The sequence below is a fragment of the Kogia breviceps genome, chromosome 18 (genome assembly GCF_026419965.1).
Source record: "Kogia breviceps isolate mKogBre1 chromosome 18, mKogBre1 haplotype 1, whole genome shotgun sequence".
Lineage (NCBI taxonomy): Eukaryota > Metazoa > Chordata > Mammalia > Artiodactyla > Physeteridae > Kogia > Kogia breviceps.
The window spans coordinates 30,966,611-30,981,587 of record NC_081327.1 but is presented as its reverse complement, the minus strand read 5'-3'; the positions used below and the strand labels follow the sequence as shown (position 1 = coordinate 30,981,587).

The 14,977-nt window shown below is 39.9% G+C and overlaps 1 protein-coding gene across 10 annotated transcripts in view; it reads right to left on the bottom strand.

Annotated features, from left to right (window-relative positions):
- Positions 1-14,977, bottom strand: part of NUP93 (nucleoporin 93) — a 102,390-nt gene that overhangs the window by 73,708 nt on the left and 13,705 nt on the right. For 6 of the 10 annotated variants that reach the window (XM_059045703.2, XM_067019822.1, XM_059045701.2 and 3 more), the window contains 2 exons: positions 12,377-12,569; positions 2,841-2,958 (listed from right to left, as the gene is read on the bottom strand). In XM_059045703.2, the coding sequence (XP_058901686.1) occupies positions 2,841-2,958; positions 12,377-12,555 (297 nt within the window). In that variant the 5' untranslated portion in view covers positions 12,556-12,569. Of the gene's footprint in view, positions 1-2,840; positions 2,959-12,376; positions 12,574-12,962; positions 13,030-14,977 lie in introns of those variants that run through there. The other 4 variants (XM_067019818.1, XM_067019821.1, XM_067019824.1 and 1 more) reach the window with 3 other exon arrangements.

Sequence of the window (14,977 nt, the reverse complement as noted above, 5' to 3'; positions counted from 1 at the left end):
TGTGAATTATACTTCAGTAAAGCTGGTAAAAATAAGTGAGAAAAAAACGTCCATCAAAAAGTATATCTGGCCTTTTTAAAAACGAAAAATTGAAAATGTCCAAATTAACTCTTCCTAGACAACCAACACATTAGGAGAAGAATTAAAAGGAGGACCACTCCATGCTAAGGGCGAAAGCTGGCTTGGCTCCTGTATCTGACTACTACACAGGAAGTCAGGGAAGGACATGATACTACTATGTGTACAGGAAGTTTAGGCATAGATCAGCTGAGCCACACAATACAACTTAAAACTCCAATCTCTATCAATCACTAGAGCTATCTCAGATTAGGCCAAAGACTCAGCCCTTTAGAAGTTAAATTTTCTCCTTTAAGCCTTTGCTGGCAAGAAGATGAAGTCAACAGAGGATTTTATTTTGAAATTAGTTAGTCTTAAATCTTTACTTCAGGTCTAGATGATCAATTCCCAATTAATCAAAACTTACCTTGGAGTGACCATTTCCCATTTTTTAAGCTATTCCAGAAAAGCTCAACTGAGAGGTTAAATTTTGAAATGGAGGTATCCTTCCTCTCAAAGTTCAAAGACTTCCCAGTGGTGCAGGACCAAAACTCTTAGCCGTGCTCATTCCAAATTAAGAAACTCTCTTTGATGTGACCAAGCATGCATTGCTAGGAAGCCACCTAATGGGGCTATTGAAGGACAGTGTTCATGCATAAAGTAGAAGGTTAGAATAAATAATCATTATGACTCAATACATTTATAAACCTATCATTAATATCTCAAAGCAAAAAATGTTGTACCACATCAGTTGGAATTCATGAAGTGCATCACTAAATGTTGCTGGGTATTCTAAATATGTATTACAAATATGCCAAAGAAAATCTAAAAAGCAGTTTTTAAAATAAACAACTTATTTGGCATTTTAAACATTAAAAACAACTCAAACAAACAAATAACCTTTCAGCAAGTGCCATTTCTTTCCACACTATTAGGAATACTTCCCCACATATATGGTGATTATTCAAATTATTTGAGCTATATCTCATTCACTCACCTGTTATGGGAGTAAGTATTTGTTTCTAGGGCATCAAGCAGTTGAAATAGAAGGTGGGGAGAGCAACAGCTAAAACTTAAAAAAAAAAAAAAAAGAGACAAGTATACATGCCATATAAGATTACATGGAAAGGGCTTCCCTGGTGGCACAGTGGTTAAGAATCATCCGCTTGCCAATGCAGGGGACACGGGTTCCAGCCCTGGTCTGGGAAGATCCCACGTGCCGCGGAGCAACTAAGCCTGTGCACCACAACTACTGAGCCTGCGCTCTAGAGCCCGTGAGCCACAACTACCGAGCCTGCGTGCTGCAACTACTGAAGCCTGTGCATCTAGAGTCTGTGCTCTGCAACAAGAGAAGCCACCACAATGAGAAGCCCACGCACTGCAACGACGAGTAGCTCCTGCTTGCGGCAACTAGAGAAAGCCCATGCATAGCAATGAAGACCCAACGCAGATAAAAATAAATTAATTTTTTTAAAAAAAGATTACATGGAAATAAGAAGGCATCTATAAGGTGACAGGCAAATATAATTTAGTATATAAAACTGAAAAAAACCTGGATTTTCATACTCTGGGAACATATCAATAACAGGGAAAATAATGAATATCTATAGTTACTGAACTCTCAACTCAAAGTTGAGGGTTTTAGGTTTCTCAAGTGGAATAAACACAATACAATATGGCCATTACTGTAGATGGTTTAAAACAGTTCTCGGAAGGGTAGTGGGATAAAGAGTATTAATTCAAATTGAGCCCAAATAATAAATAACAGATCCACTTGTATTAGGATTTGCCTTTGTAGGACCTGCATCCTTTCATCTCAAAGGTAAATCAATGATAAAAATGGTATCCCACTATCCCTTCACTCTAACACAAGTCAGTGTTCCAATTCCTCAAAACTAAATGGATCACGGGACTTCCCTGGTGGTCTAGCGGGTAAGACTCTGTGCTCCCAATGCAGGGGGCCTGGGTTCAATCCCTGGTTGGGGTACTAGATCCCACATGCATGCCGCAACTAAGAGTCCATGTGCCACAACTAAAGAATCCGCATGCCATAACTAAGACCCGGTGCAGCCTGAAGGAATGAATGAATGAATAAATGAATAAACAAATATTAAAAAAACCCAAACAACTAAATGGATCACAAGATTTTTCCTTAACAATTTTGAACACACACACACACACACACACACACACACACACACACACCAAAAAAAAAACCAGTTTCTGATTAGATTAAAATAGCAATCAATTGTGCCAGTGGCATGCTAGGTTAAATGAGACAGGAGTGCTCTATTAGACCATTTCCTGGTGCCACTAATGGAGCCAAATACTTCCTAGAAATCGATGAGTAGGTTTCAGTAAATAGTATTCTGTTTCCCCAGCTCTTTGCCAAGCCATACAAGCAAGATGTAGAAAAGAAACGTGGAAGACGAATAGTAAAATTATTTGAGATCAAGCAAAGAAAGCAAGAGAAACTTACAACTAATGTCTCCATGCCTTGGATTAAGCCCAAAGAAGGAAGAAAAATCTGTGCTCATAATTACAATAATTTAAAAAGTGCAGGTCGGAAATGCTTTCCTAAATTCAGCCTTACAGAGCACTCTGAAAATAATCCAACGTTCCTCCAAAGCTGAGCCTCCCATTCTCTTAATATCTGAGGAAGAGAATTAACAAAGAAATGTGGTATTCCTAAACCAGCTGGTGAACAAAAGGCCAGGGCCTTCAGCCTGGGTTGCATCCTCAGGGTTGCACCTGCACCAGTCCTGGTACCTGGCAGCCCTTACCTGAATGTCTGTGTCCTTCACAGGCTCAAGAGGCTCAAAGGTGGTGGCTGCACTCAGACTCTCCAGTCGCTGGGAGATGTGGGATATGTCAAGTCCCCGAGACCCGAGGAGAACTGACCTATATGAGGATATAGGGCAGGGAGAAAAAAGTAGAATTAGAACATCTAATATGCTTCCTAAAATACTAGAGAGTATTTTTAGTATGAAACTAAAACTTCTTATATACTGCCCAAACACCTTTGTATGGTTGTTTTATACCTTTCCAAAAAGATCTACCACCTGGGATAACAGACACAACGTTGCATTTGGTAGTAGGAGAGAGTTCTGATCATGCCTAAATTAGAGCGAGGGACCTGTCTAGGATAAATTGATAGCATATCAATAAAATACAGGCTAGACTGCTCCAAACACTTTATAGTAAAGAAAATCGTGAGGTAGATATTATTCTCAATCCCCATTTTACAGATGGGGGAACCAATGTGCAAAGAGGTTAACCAACTTATCAAAAGTCACAGAGCCAGGAAACAGCAGAGCCAGGTCACCAAGCTCCACAGCACAAACTCTTTACTACCATCCTGTATTTACAGCCTCTATAAAGGCAGATGTAGTAAACCACAAAATTTTAGAATCTTCAGGAGAACCTAGTCTAAACTGCATTCATTAATTAAGGAAACTGAAAGTCCAGGGCAATCAATAACTTGCAGAGGGCAGGGAAACCAGAATCCAAAGCCAGTTCTCCAAAGCTTCTTTTCAAAAGCCAAACACCATGCAGTACATCTTCAAATTCCCTCTCCGCTGCCCAGTCCAACAGTAGAGGAAGCTGTCACCTGACTAATAAATGCTTTTGAAGAGGGATGGGAACACTACAGCTGGCTTTATGTCTACTCATCTGGAGCAATGTAACAATGGGAGAGCAAAACAAAAATTATAGATTCTCACTAATATCTAGAACACTCTCTGGAAGAAAGAAACTTAGGGAAATTAATTGTTTAGACTGTTGCTTTTGGATTATGATTTAGTACCCCCAAATCCCATTGACAAAGTCTGTGCTCATTCTTAGTAACTTAGAAGAAGCTAGACCACCTGGTGGCACAAATAACCCTAACACCTATGGGTGTTACACTGAAGATGACCAATTCTGAACTAACAGACTTATTGGAAAAAAGAAAAGACTTCTCATGCTTATTTCCATTCTACTTAGTACCACAGGAATAGATAATGTGCACTCAGAAGGCTCCACACTGTAGATTTTTGTCTCTTCCGTGCAGACTGGTCAGCTATGATGCCATCCCTGAGGCTTCCCCTCCAGGCTATCATTTCAAATAGATAATCTTGCCTCTCTCTTCTAACAATCCTTGATGGCTAACTTTCTAGTACAGTGGTTCCCAGTCCTGGATGCACATTAGAATCATCTAGACAACTTTCCTCCCAATGATTCTGATCAGTGTTGGGTGAAGCCTGGAGCACGGGTATCAGTATTAGGCTCTCCTTCCCTTTTTTATAACAGCTTTACTGAGATATTATTCACATATCATACAATTCACCCATTTAAAGTGTAGAATTCCATGGGTTTTAGTATATTCACAGAGTTGTACAACGATCGCCACAATCTATTTTAGAATATTTTCATCACCCCTCCCTGCCAAAATTTCCCCCACTCCATCAGCAGTCATGGGAATGTATCAATAAAATGCTCATGTCTCCACAAATCTCCCCCTAACCACTAATTTATTTTCTGTCTCTATAAATTTGCCTACTCTGGACATTTTCTATAAATGGAATCATACAATATGTGGTCTTTCATGACTGGTTTCTTTCACTGAGCATAACGTTTTCAAGGTTCATCCATGTTGTAGCATGTATCAGTATTTCATTTCTTTTTATTATTGAATAGTACTCCATCATATGGATATGCTATATTTTATATTAATGAACATATCATCATTTGAAGGACATTTGGGTTGTTTCCACTTTTTGGTTATTATAAAAAATGCTGCCATGAACATTCAAGTGGCAAGTTTTTGTGTGAACATATGTTTTCATTTCTCTTGGGTATACACCTAGGAGTGGAACTGCTAGATTATATATTGACTCCCTGTTTAACCTTCTGAAGAACTGCCAGACTATTTTCCAAAGCAGCTACACTATTTCACATTCCCATGAACAATGTACAAGGGTTCTAATTTTTTCCACACTCTTGCCAATACCCGTTACTACCTTTTTGATTATAGCAATTTTAGCCTACTCCTTTTTAAACTATTACAGAAAGAAATCTTAATATAAAATTAAAATAATAAACCCTGTACCTATCACCCAGCTTCAAAAACTAGCAGGTCGTAGCAAACTCTATTTTCATCTACATCCTTACCTACTTTCCTCTCTCTACCACCCAGATTATTTCAAAGTAAATCTAAAATATTCTCTTAATTATTTCATAATTTAAAAATGTGTTTGTTTGAATGGAATACAAGTAAGTTCTCTACCTGCAAGTAATTGATATGCCTCCAAAAATCTTTTAATCTTTGAGTTGCCCCTCCATCTCATTTTTTTTTTTTCTTACAATTTCTTTGTTGGAGACTCTAGATTATTTGTTCCATAGAGCAAGGCTACTCAAACTTGAAATGTGCATGTGAATCACCTGGGAAACTTGTTAATATGCATATTCTGTTTCAGTAGGTCTGGGATAGGACCTGAGGGTCTCCATTTCTAAAAAGCTCACAGCTGATGCTTATGCTGTTGATCTATGGACCAGACTCAAAGTAGCAAGGATGCAGTTTCCCACATAACAGGTTTTACTGATTGCATCCCCATGATGTAATTTAACATGCTCCTCCGCCTCTCCTATCCAATTTCCTGTAAACTGAAAGTAAGTGCTAATGGTTTGATTAGTTTCAGGTGGCATCATTATTATTTTTTTGGTTCAATTACTTCAGACTTTTATCAAGAGGTATGTAATATCTGATTACCTCTTTTTGGAATGTTATCAGACACTGATGATCATTGTTTAGATGCATTAATTCCTTAGAGGTTGCAAAATGGTGGTACTCTGTCTCTATTAGTTGGAATATTTCCCCTCAGAGAGACTCTTCATCAACTATATGGTTATTCTGAATAATGAGTTGATTCTCTAGCATTCTCCAAAGGTGACTGATGAGTTTTGCTTTAGTATCATTATGAACTCATGAGTTTAAACATATTTGATGTATTTCAATCCACTGCAGTTATTATCCTTATCATGCTCAAAATCATCTCATCTTTGGCCAGTAGAAGCCTTTTCAAGTTGGTTTCTGAGTTCTTTTGACATGACTCAAGTTGACCTACATAACTTCCTTGCCATCTGGTATGACAAGACAAGTTCATCTTACACTGACTTGCCCCAGACCTGGAATCAGTAAACTCTCCAAAGATCCCCAGTTACTTTTTATTAAGAAATGGATTTTTAGAGACCACTATCTGGGCACTAAGATTGCTCACTGCTACAGTGTTTCTAAGCCTTTCCATAGGCAGAGCTAGAAATAGAGTTTTTACTTTTGTTTCAGTTTCCTTAAGATAAATTACATCAGAGTTCATACTGACACTTCCAATTCAAAATTAAAAACATAAAGTTTGGGGTTAACCTCATAGATTTTCTATCTGTATCTCCTTTCTCTCATACCCAAAGTCCCAGTTTTCAGCATCACCACCTTAACTACTTATTTGCTTTATCCTATATACACACAATAGTCTCAAAACAGCAGTATCAATCCCTCTACCAACAATATCATAATTGAAGACCGATTAAGATATTACTTGGAAATGTTCCTCTCTGAATGATTATGTCACCAACTGAATGAGCATTTATTTTCCTTCTTTAGGAATTCCCTTCTTGAAATTTAATTTTGTTTTATAATTACACAAAATATTTACACAATTCCAAAGTCAAATCTATAAAAAAGTCCATCTTCACCTTATTTTTTCCCTTTTCCTATAGGTAACCCTTTGTTTGTTTACACCATTTATATTAATCACACCTTTTTATTTCCTATATTTGTTGCTTTGACATCTGGGGTCTTGCTGGCACTGGAGCGATTGCCTCTCCCAGAGTTAGCTAATTCCTAGAGGCCTAAGAACATACGCATATATGTTATAGGCATATAAGAACATACACACACTAATCGATCCAGAGCCCATCATACCTCAACCACCTTCTTCACTGGGTCACTATCCCCTGTCCTAATCATCTCAGGGTGAGGTACCAGACAACTAGAGACAGCGCCTTTACGCTAGAGCCCACTGAGGCAATTCAAACTAGCCAATCCTAAGCCTGCTCACCCTGCCTTCCCAGAGAAACCACAGTAAAGGCTGTTGCCCACATTTTCCCCTTGCTTCCTCTGCCCCCTGACTGACCTCAGTGCTCCCTCAGTGGCCCTGCTTGGCACGCCCTGCCTCCTGTTTCCAGAGAAATGTGAGTAGAGGGCTTTCCTGGTGGCACAGTGGTTGAGAGTCCGCCTGCCGATGCAGGGGCACGGGTTCGTGCCCCGGTCTGGGAGGATCCCACATGCCGCGGAGCAACTAAGCCCGTGCACCACAACTACTGAGCCTGCGCTCTAGAGCCCGAGCTCCGCAACAAGAGTAGCCACTGCAATGAGAAGCACGTGCACAGCAATGAAGAGTAGCCCCCACTTGCATCAGCTAGAGGAAGCCCACACACAGCCATGAAGACCCAATGCAGCCAAATAAAGAAAAAAAAGAAATGTGAGTAGAAACTTCTTCCTTCATGACAGTCATGTCATACCCATGTTTGCATATCTTACCATACCTGATTATAGTAAATCTCAGGTACTTATTCGACATATATTATAATATGTAAATATTTTCTCCCCATTCTGTGGGTTGTTTTCTCTCCTGATAGTGTCCTTTAAAGCACAAAAATTTAATTTTGATGAAGTTCAGTTTATCTATTTTTAATTCTGTCACTTATGCTTTTGGTTTCACATCCAAGAAGGTCAGGAAGATTTACACCTAATAGTTTCTTTTAAGAGTTTTAAAGTTTTCAAGCTTTAAAGACAAATACCATATGATTTCACTTATATGTAGAATCTAAAAACCAAATCAAATGAACAAACATAACAAAACAGACTCATAGATTCAAAGAACAAACAGGTGGTTGCCAGAGGGGAGGGAGGTGGGGGGAATGAGTGAAATAGGTGAGGGAGATTAAGAGGTACAAACTTCTAATTATGAAATAAATGCGTCACTGGAATGAAATGCACAGCATGGGGAATACAGTCAATAATATTGTAATACCGTTGTACAGTGACAGATGGTAACTAGACTAATTGTGGTGATCATTTTGTAATGTACAGAAATATCGAGTCACTATGCTGTGCACCTGGAACTAACATAGTGTTGAAAGTCAATTATACTCAATTAAAAAAAAAAAGAATTGTTTTGGTCATTCTAGGTTCCTTGAATTTCCATATGAATTTTAGGATCAATTTACAAATTGCTACAAAAAAGCCAGCTGGGATTTTGATATGAATTGCATGTAATCTATAGATCAATTTGGGAAGTGTTACCATCTTAATAATATAAAGTCTTCCAATCCATGAATATGGACTTTCTTGCACCTGCTTTCTTAAATAAATGATAAAGTACTATACCCTTTCCTCCACCTTGCATGTTTATTTTACTTAACGATATGGCCTGGAGTCGCTCCATCCATGGCAGTGTATATTCTCATTCCTTTGTGCCACTGAAAAGTTATGCACATGTACCAATATTCAACCAGTCCCATATTGATGGATGTCAGAGTTGTTTCCAACTTTTGCTATTACAAATAATGCTGCAAAGAATAACCTTGTGCACACATCTTTTCGTACTTTTGCCAGTGTATCTTTAGGAGAGATTCCCTGGAAGCAGGATTGCTGGGTCAAAAGTAAATGCACTAGCTATTGCCAAATTCTGTACCGCAGGCACTCTATCTCCACCAGAGATACGTGAGAACGTATCCAGTGCCCGGTGATTTTAAGGCATACCAGGGTTGCCTCTAAAAATTAGCTATTAGAATTATGAGAAGAGAAAGGTCATCCAAGTGGCTGGTGCCTGGAGGAACTGTGCAGTACGTGGGCCTGTGCAGTGCATATGCAGAAGTCCTGATGGGGGAGGGGGAGGGAGGAACGATGAAGGAGGCAGGGAATCTAGGGTAGGGATGGTTTTACAAATAAAGGCTGTACCAGAAACTTTCAGCTTCTAAGGGTGGAAAAATCCGAAGGTTCCCTGCCCCCAACCTGCCCCAATTTTTGTAAGCCAGGCAGCTTCTCTTGAGCACAGAGCCAGAGAGGCTGGAGTCAAACAGTCCAGTCCCAGGAGAACAGGAGGACAAAAGCTGTTCTCAGTCAGTATACATGGGGAGCAGAAAAAAAGTCAAGAGGCTTGAGTTAGTCCCACCAGTCACTTACTGACTGAAAATCCTGGGTGTATCACTCTTCCGAGCTTCCTTTTTCTCCTGGTAACATGTGAAGGAAAACCCTGCCTCTCTCACCTCTCAGGCTTGTGAAGACCCGTCAAGAGAGCACCTATTATAAGCCTATGGGAACTGAAAGTGCCTTACAAACGTGAGGGATTCTCACTGCCCAAAAGCTGGATTTGAGTTCTGGTGTGACGACCACTTGCTATCTGACTCTCCTCAATTATGAAACAGAGACAGTAACACTTATTTCACAGGGTTATTTTAAGAGGAAAGTATATAATGCATGTAAAGTACTTGGCACAATGTCTGACAAACAGTTAAGTGCTTTAAAAGGTAGGTTAGTACGAGCATAGTAAAGTTATAATCTGCTGTTTAACTGTGGGCAAATAAATGTTTATACATGCTTTGCTTGAACATGAAGAAAAGTGTGAAAGAATAAGCAAATTAATAACACTGATTACCTTGGAGGGTAAAGTTAGGGAGAGAGAATGATTGCTGCCTTTTTCTTTGTACACCTCTAGGTTGTTTGGCTTCTGAGCTGAATGGAAAAATCCAATGAGGCATCTCCAATGAGAAAAAGGGGGGATGCAATTGACGATGTGTACCCAGGGAGGGCTTCACAGCTAGTGATAATATTCCATGTCTTAACTGTGCCATGTGCACAGGAGTATTCATTCATTTTCCTATTATTTATACCAGGAGTCAGCAAACTTATTCTGTAAAAGGCAGACAGTAAGTGCTTCAGGCTTTGCCGGCCATACAGTCTCTGTCATCACTACTCAACTCTGCTACCGTAGCACAAAAGCAGCATAGACAATACATAAACAAGTAAGTGTGCCTGTGTTCCAATAAACTTTAACAGGCAGCAGGTTGGATCTGGCTCCTGGGTCTTAGTCGGCCAACCCCTGATTTATACCTTTATATACGTTATGCATATTCTTCTTTATGTGTGAAGATATTTTACAATTTAAGAATATCACACATGCAAAAAAGCCAGCAAATCTGTTCCCTAAAACGAAAAATCCAACAAAGTCTATTTAAACAAATGAATTTCAACACAGAACAATTCACTCTTAGGCCTACAAGCTAATCTTAACTAAAATCTTGAAGACAGGAATTTCTTTCAAAATTTATTTTGTGTAAGAAAATTTTCCCTATTCACTTCTCTCCTCTGCCCTCATCCTGTACTGAAATATTCACATCACACTTTATGTCTCTGCCTCTCAAGGAGATGGAAAAATACAGTCATCAGCCCTTTGGTTTCTTTTTGAGCACCTGCCCCACCCTATACCCATTCTTTCAATGTTCCAACTTCCTCCTCCCTAAAATGATGAATTTAAGGTAGAAAGAGATGATGAAGAATGGAAATTTACCAGAAAGAGAGCATGGCTGATAATTGTTCCCAAGAAAACATTTTCCCTTTTTGCTCTTAATAGGCTGTAAAGCTAATGCAATTAAATTATAACTATAGCAACTCAGCTGGCATCACAGTCCTTTCGCTCCAGCAGCATCCTTTCACACAAGCAAAAGCCTGCACACTAAAGACCCGGGTAACTGCCGGCAACCAGCAGCAGCAGCAGGAGCCTGCAGGGAGGGAAAGTTAGCAGAAATGTCTAAAGGCTGGATGGGGTGCTGGGGAAAAGTGTAGTAGAGCAGTTGGCTACATTTAGCTACAAGGCTGGATAGTGAAAAATCCCTGACAGGGTTCCCCTGATTTGCCTTTACCAATACCAACAGAACAAAAACTAACTAGTATTTTAATAAATAAAATTCTGGGGAGGCCTACATAAGAATTTCTACAACATCCTTACTGACTCAGCAGAGCAGCCATAACATTCGGCTCTCAAGATTAGTTGGAAAAAAAAAATGTAGCCCTTACACTCACCCTCTGTGACATTTACTGTGTATCCAAAACAATGTCCCCACCTTAACACCAGCACTTAGGTCTTATCAAGTTTAAGGAATGAACACTGAGCAGATGACTGACAATTTCCCATATAGTATTTCCCACAGAGAATCTCAGCCACTTTCCAGACCCAGAAAGGTCACCAGTAACAACACCTCTGCATCCTCCCATGACCCTTCCATCAGGGCTGAAGAAGCATACACTCTGTAGTCAACCTCACTGGGTTTGAATGCTGACTCACTACTCACCAGCTGTGTGACCTGAGAGGGTTACTTGCCCTTTCTGAGCCTTAGCTGCTCATCGGTAATACAGGGACCACAGTCCTATTTGTTGTGAGGATTAAGCAAAATCTTACTGATGCATAGTAAGTAATCAGTAAATCATATTTCTTATGGAAAGAGGTGAGATTTTTTCCTGCCTCACCAAATAATAAGCTTCTTGAGGGCAAGGACCATGTCTAATTCATGGTTTTAGTCCCAGAGACAGCCCAGGCCTGGCACAGTGGGGATCCCAAACACATGTCTGTGGAATCAACAACCCAAAGCATGTTGTGAGGCAGCAGCAGCCACTGGCCAGTCAACCTGCACTTTTCTCCTGCCGCACTCTCTTGGGGCTCACCCACTTTCCTCTTCTACAATCACCTGGCAGGCACTGCATTTCCAAGGCCTTTTAGAAGCAGCCTCTGGGGTCTCTGATAGTAAGCAGACAGGATCACTCCTCACTTGGATGGCTTCTCATCACTAACTGCCGATCAGTTTCTTCCAAGTACTCTTAAAAACTCTGCTCATCACTGGGCCCTCTCTGGCTTGGAGAGTAACACTTATCTGTGTGACCCACATTTACCAATATACTATGTGAGCCATTTATGACCAACAGTCAGTGAACCCAAGCAGGAACGACTGGGACGGTTTCTATATGACAAAGCTCTTCGCCCTTTCTCACCCTGATCATCTCTGCCTGTGATACGGGCTCGCAGCTTGGTCAGGCAGACAGGCTGGAAAACCTAGGAGGCAGGGAGACAAAGCAAGGCTGCTGACCTGTTTATAAAACCTCTCTTAATTCCTGAGACTCTGGCTTGTATCTGTCTTTTACAGACTACATCCAAATTCAAGGCAGGAAAGAAGAAGATCCTGCCCCCCAGCCACCCAGCACCAGTGCTGCCTCCCCACCAGTACTCACGCCTTGACATCTGCTGTCTCCTGGGATGTGCGTGTGAGGGTACGGGAACGCAGGCGCTCGCCTGCCTGCTGGATCTCCTGTAGGTTCCGTTCCACATGGGGAAGCTCTGAGATGCCCTCGGTCTCAGCGGCAAGCTGTTCAGCTTGCTGAAGGAGCTCACCAAACCCCTCAGTATCCATTGGAGACGCAGATCCTAGGTGGGGGAGAAAAAGAAAGAGACCCAAATCAAGAGGAAAGATAGGCTTCAAACACTGCCTGAACCTGTCACAAGCTTAACGAAACACTAGGACTTTTTGTAAACAGACAAGGAGACGGCTCATCAACAAGCAGGATTTGTTCCTGAACATAGCCCAAGAACAACAGGCCTAACAGAGAAAATTAGTCAGACTGAGAAGAAATAGATCATTTCTGTCCATACTGATAGCCCCAAGATTGATTTCTGCCACCAGAACAAATGCAAAGATATTAAGGCACAGATCAGAATTCCTGCCTCACTTCAGACTCAAAGCTGACAAGGCAACAGAAGCCATGGTGGCAACCTCTGGGAGGCGTAAAGAACCCTCACTCAAACTTCCTCTCCCTCTACCTGTCTTAGACAGAAAAACACCTCCACCCGCAGATGGCTGGCAATTTATATGGCCCTCTCATCTCATATGATTCCCAAACAACTCCATGAGGATCCTGAGAAGACAGAGAAGCAACTCCAGTCCACAGAGCTCAGTTCTGTGCCTAGAATACTCTCTGCTGCAATGAGGCTGAACTGAAACCAGAAGAACACAGGTCTTCTGACTAATCCCGTTAGTCTCCTTCGCTAACATAAAAGACAGTCTTTTCAAATTCATGTCCAAGTCTCCATTCACTCATTCTTCAGCTTTATCTCTGAGAGCAGAGATCCATGTCTGCTTCTTATATATGACATTCAGAATATGACTTGTTAATATACCTACTACTTTTAGAGATACTGTTGCAACTAATAATTATACTAATTTAAGTAGCAGCTGGCTTCTAGACCATGAATATTATTAGCAAGATCACCTGTTTCCCCAACAACTGAGGAAAGCTCTGTGAACAATGTTGATATTTTTTTTGTGTGTGTGTGGTACGCGGGCCTCTCACTGTTGTGGCCTCTCCCGTGAGGAGCACAGGCTCTGGACGCAACAATGTTGATATTTAATGCATATTACACATTTATGAATATTCTATACACTGTACCATCCTTGTATAAGGTTCATAACTAAGAGAAGGAGTTTTTAACTCCTACCGCTATTTAAGTCAACACAAGATAAATAGTATCAACATCATTTTTAAAAAATTACATTGCTAAAAGGTTAACAAAATTATTATTTATTAAAAAAAAGAACAATATTCTTTAAATAGTAGCTCTTGATTATATTTTTCCCCTTTGTTTTAAACCCATGGCTTCTATTGTATTTTAGAAATCCCTGTGGTCTAGAATTGTAGTTACAATGTTAATGTAATATATAATTATATCTCAGCTATGAAGCTCAGGTTAATGTTAAAAGGGCATGGTTTCCACCATAAATCCACAGCAGCAGAATAAGGACTTTTAAAAATGAACATTAAAGGACATTAACTTTAAAGGCAAGGGCACAAGGTTAAAACAAAAATGGCTCAGCTGGAGTAAACATGAAGACATTTTGGTATTCTTTATGAAGTGCCAAGCTGACTTTAATCTTTAGACAAAAAGTCATATACACTATAACTCTTTACCTAAAGTTTCTAGATAATCACTTTTTTTTTACCTAATAGAATCAAGCTGTAACTGACCACCTCTACCTGTGAGAAAATGTGGATCACAGAATGAGAAGGGTATTCTCGGGGACAGAAGAAGAAAGAAGCAGAGAGTATAATTAAACGACGGCTCCTGCTTGATGGAGAAATGTTTTTCCTCAGAAACCTATAGGGTCAGTGATGTTCTATGAAATACCAGAAACATGGTCACTTACCAGAAAGAGGAAAAAAAAAAAGAAATATGCTGCCTCTTACCCCTACACTTTTTTTTACTCTAAGATAAAAATAATTTGTCTAACAGAGCCAAGGAGAAGGAAATACTTTTTTTCCTTCATAAGGAAAATTCTGGAACTCCCTGAATAAAACAAAACTTTTTTATGTTCAAAAAAAGAAGAAAAATAAAGGAAAAAAATATATCTAACATTTCACGTAACATTTCCATGTCAGACAAATTTAGACAAAAGGAAATGCTCAACTTCTCATATGACTTGCCCATACAAAGATTTAAAGTGATGGATTTGAGGGTAAGTAATAAATGCAAAATAAAAGTCATGATTTACTTTAATATGGTCCAATAAATTTTTAAAAGTTAACTAAATATAATTATTTTGACCATAGTAAAATAAAGGCTGAATCTCTAAACAACATCCTAAACTTAATATGCCCCAAACTGAGCTTTAACCTTTCATCCACAAAACCTGCTCCTTGGCCTGCTCCAGTCAGTTGCTTGGGCCAAAATCCTTAAGGGCCTCCCTGACTCACATCCCACATCCAAATAGGCCAACAAAGCCTTTCAAATCTACCATCAAAATGCACCCAGAATCTACCTCTTCCCACCACATTCCCCCA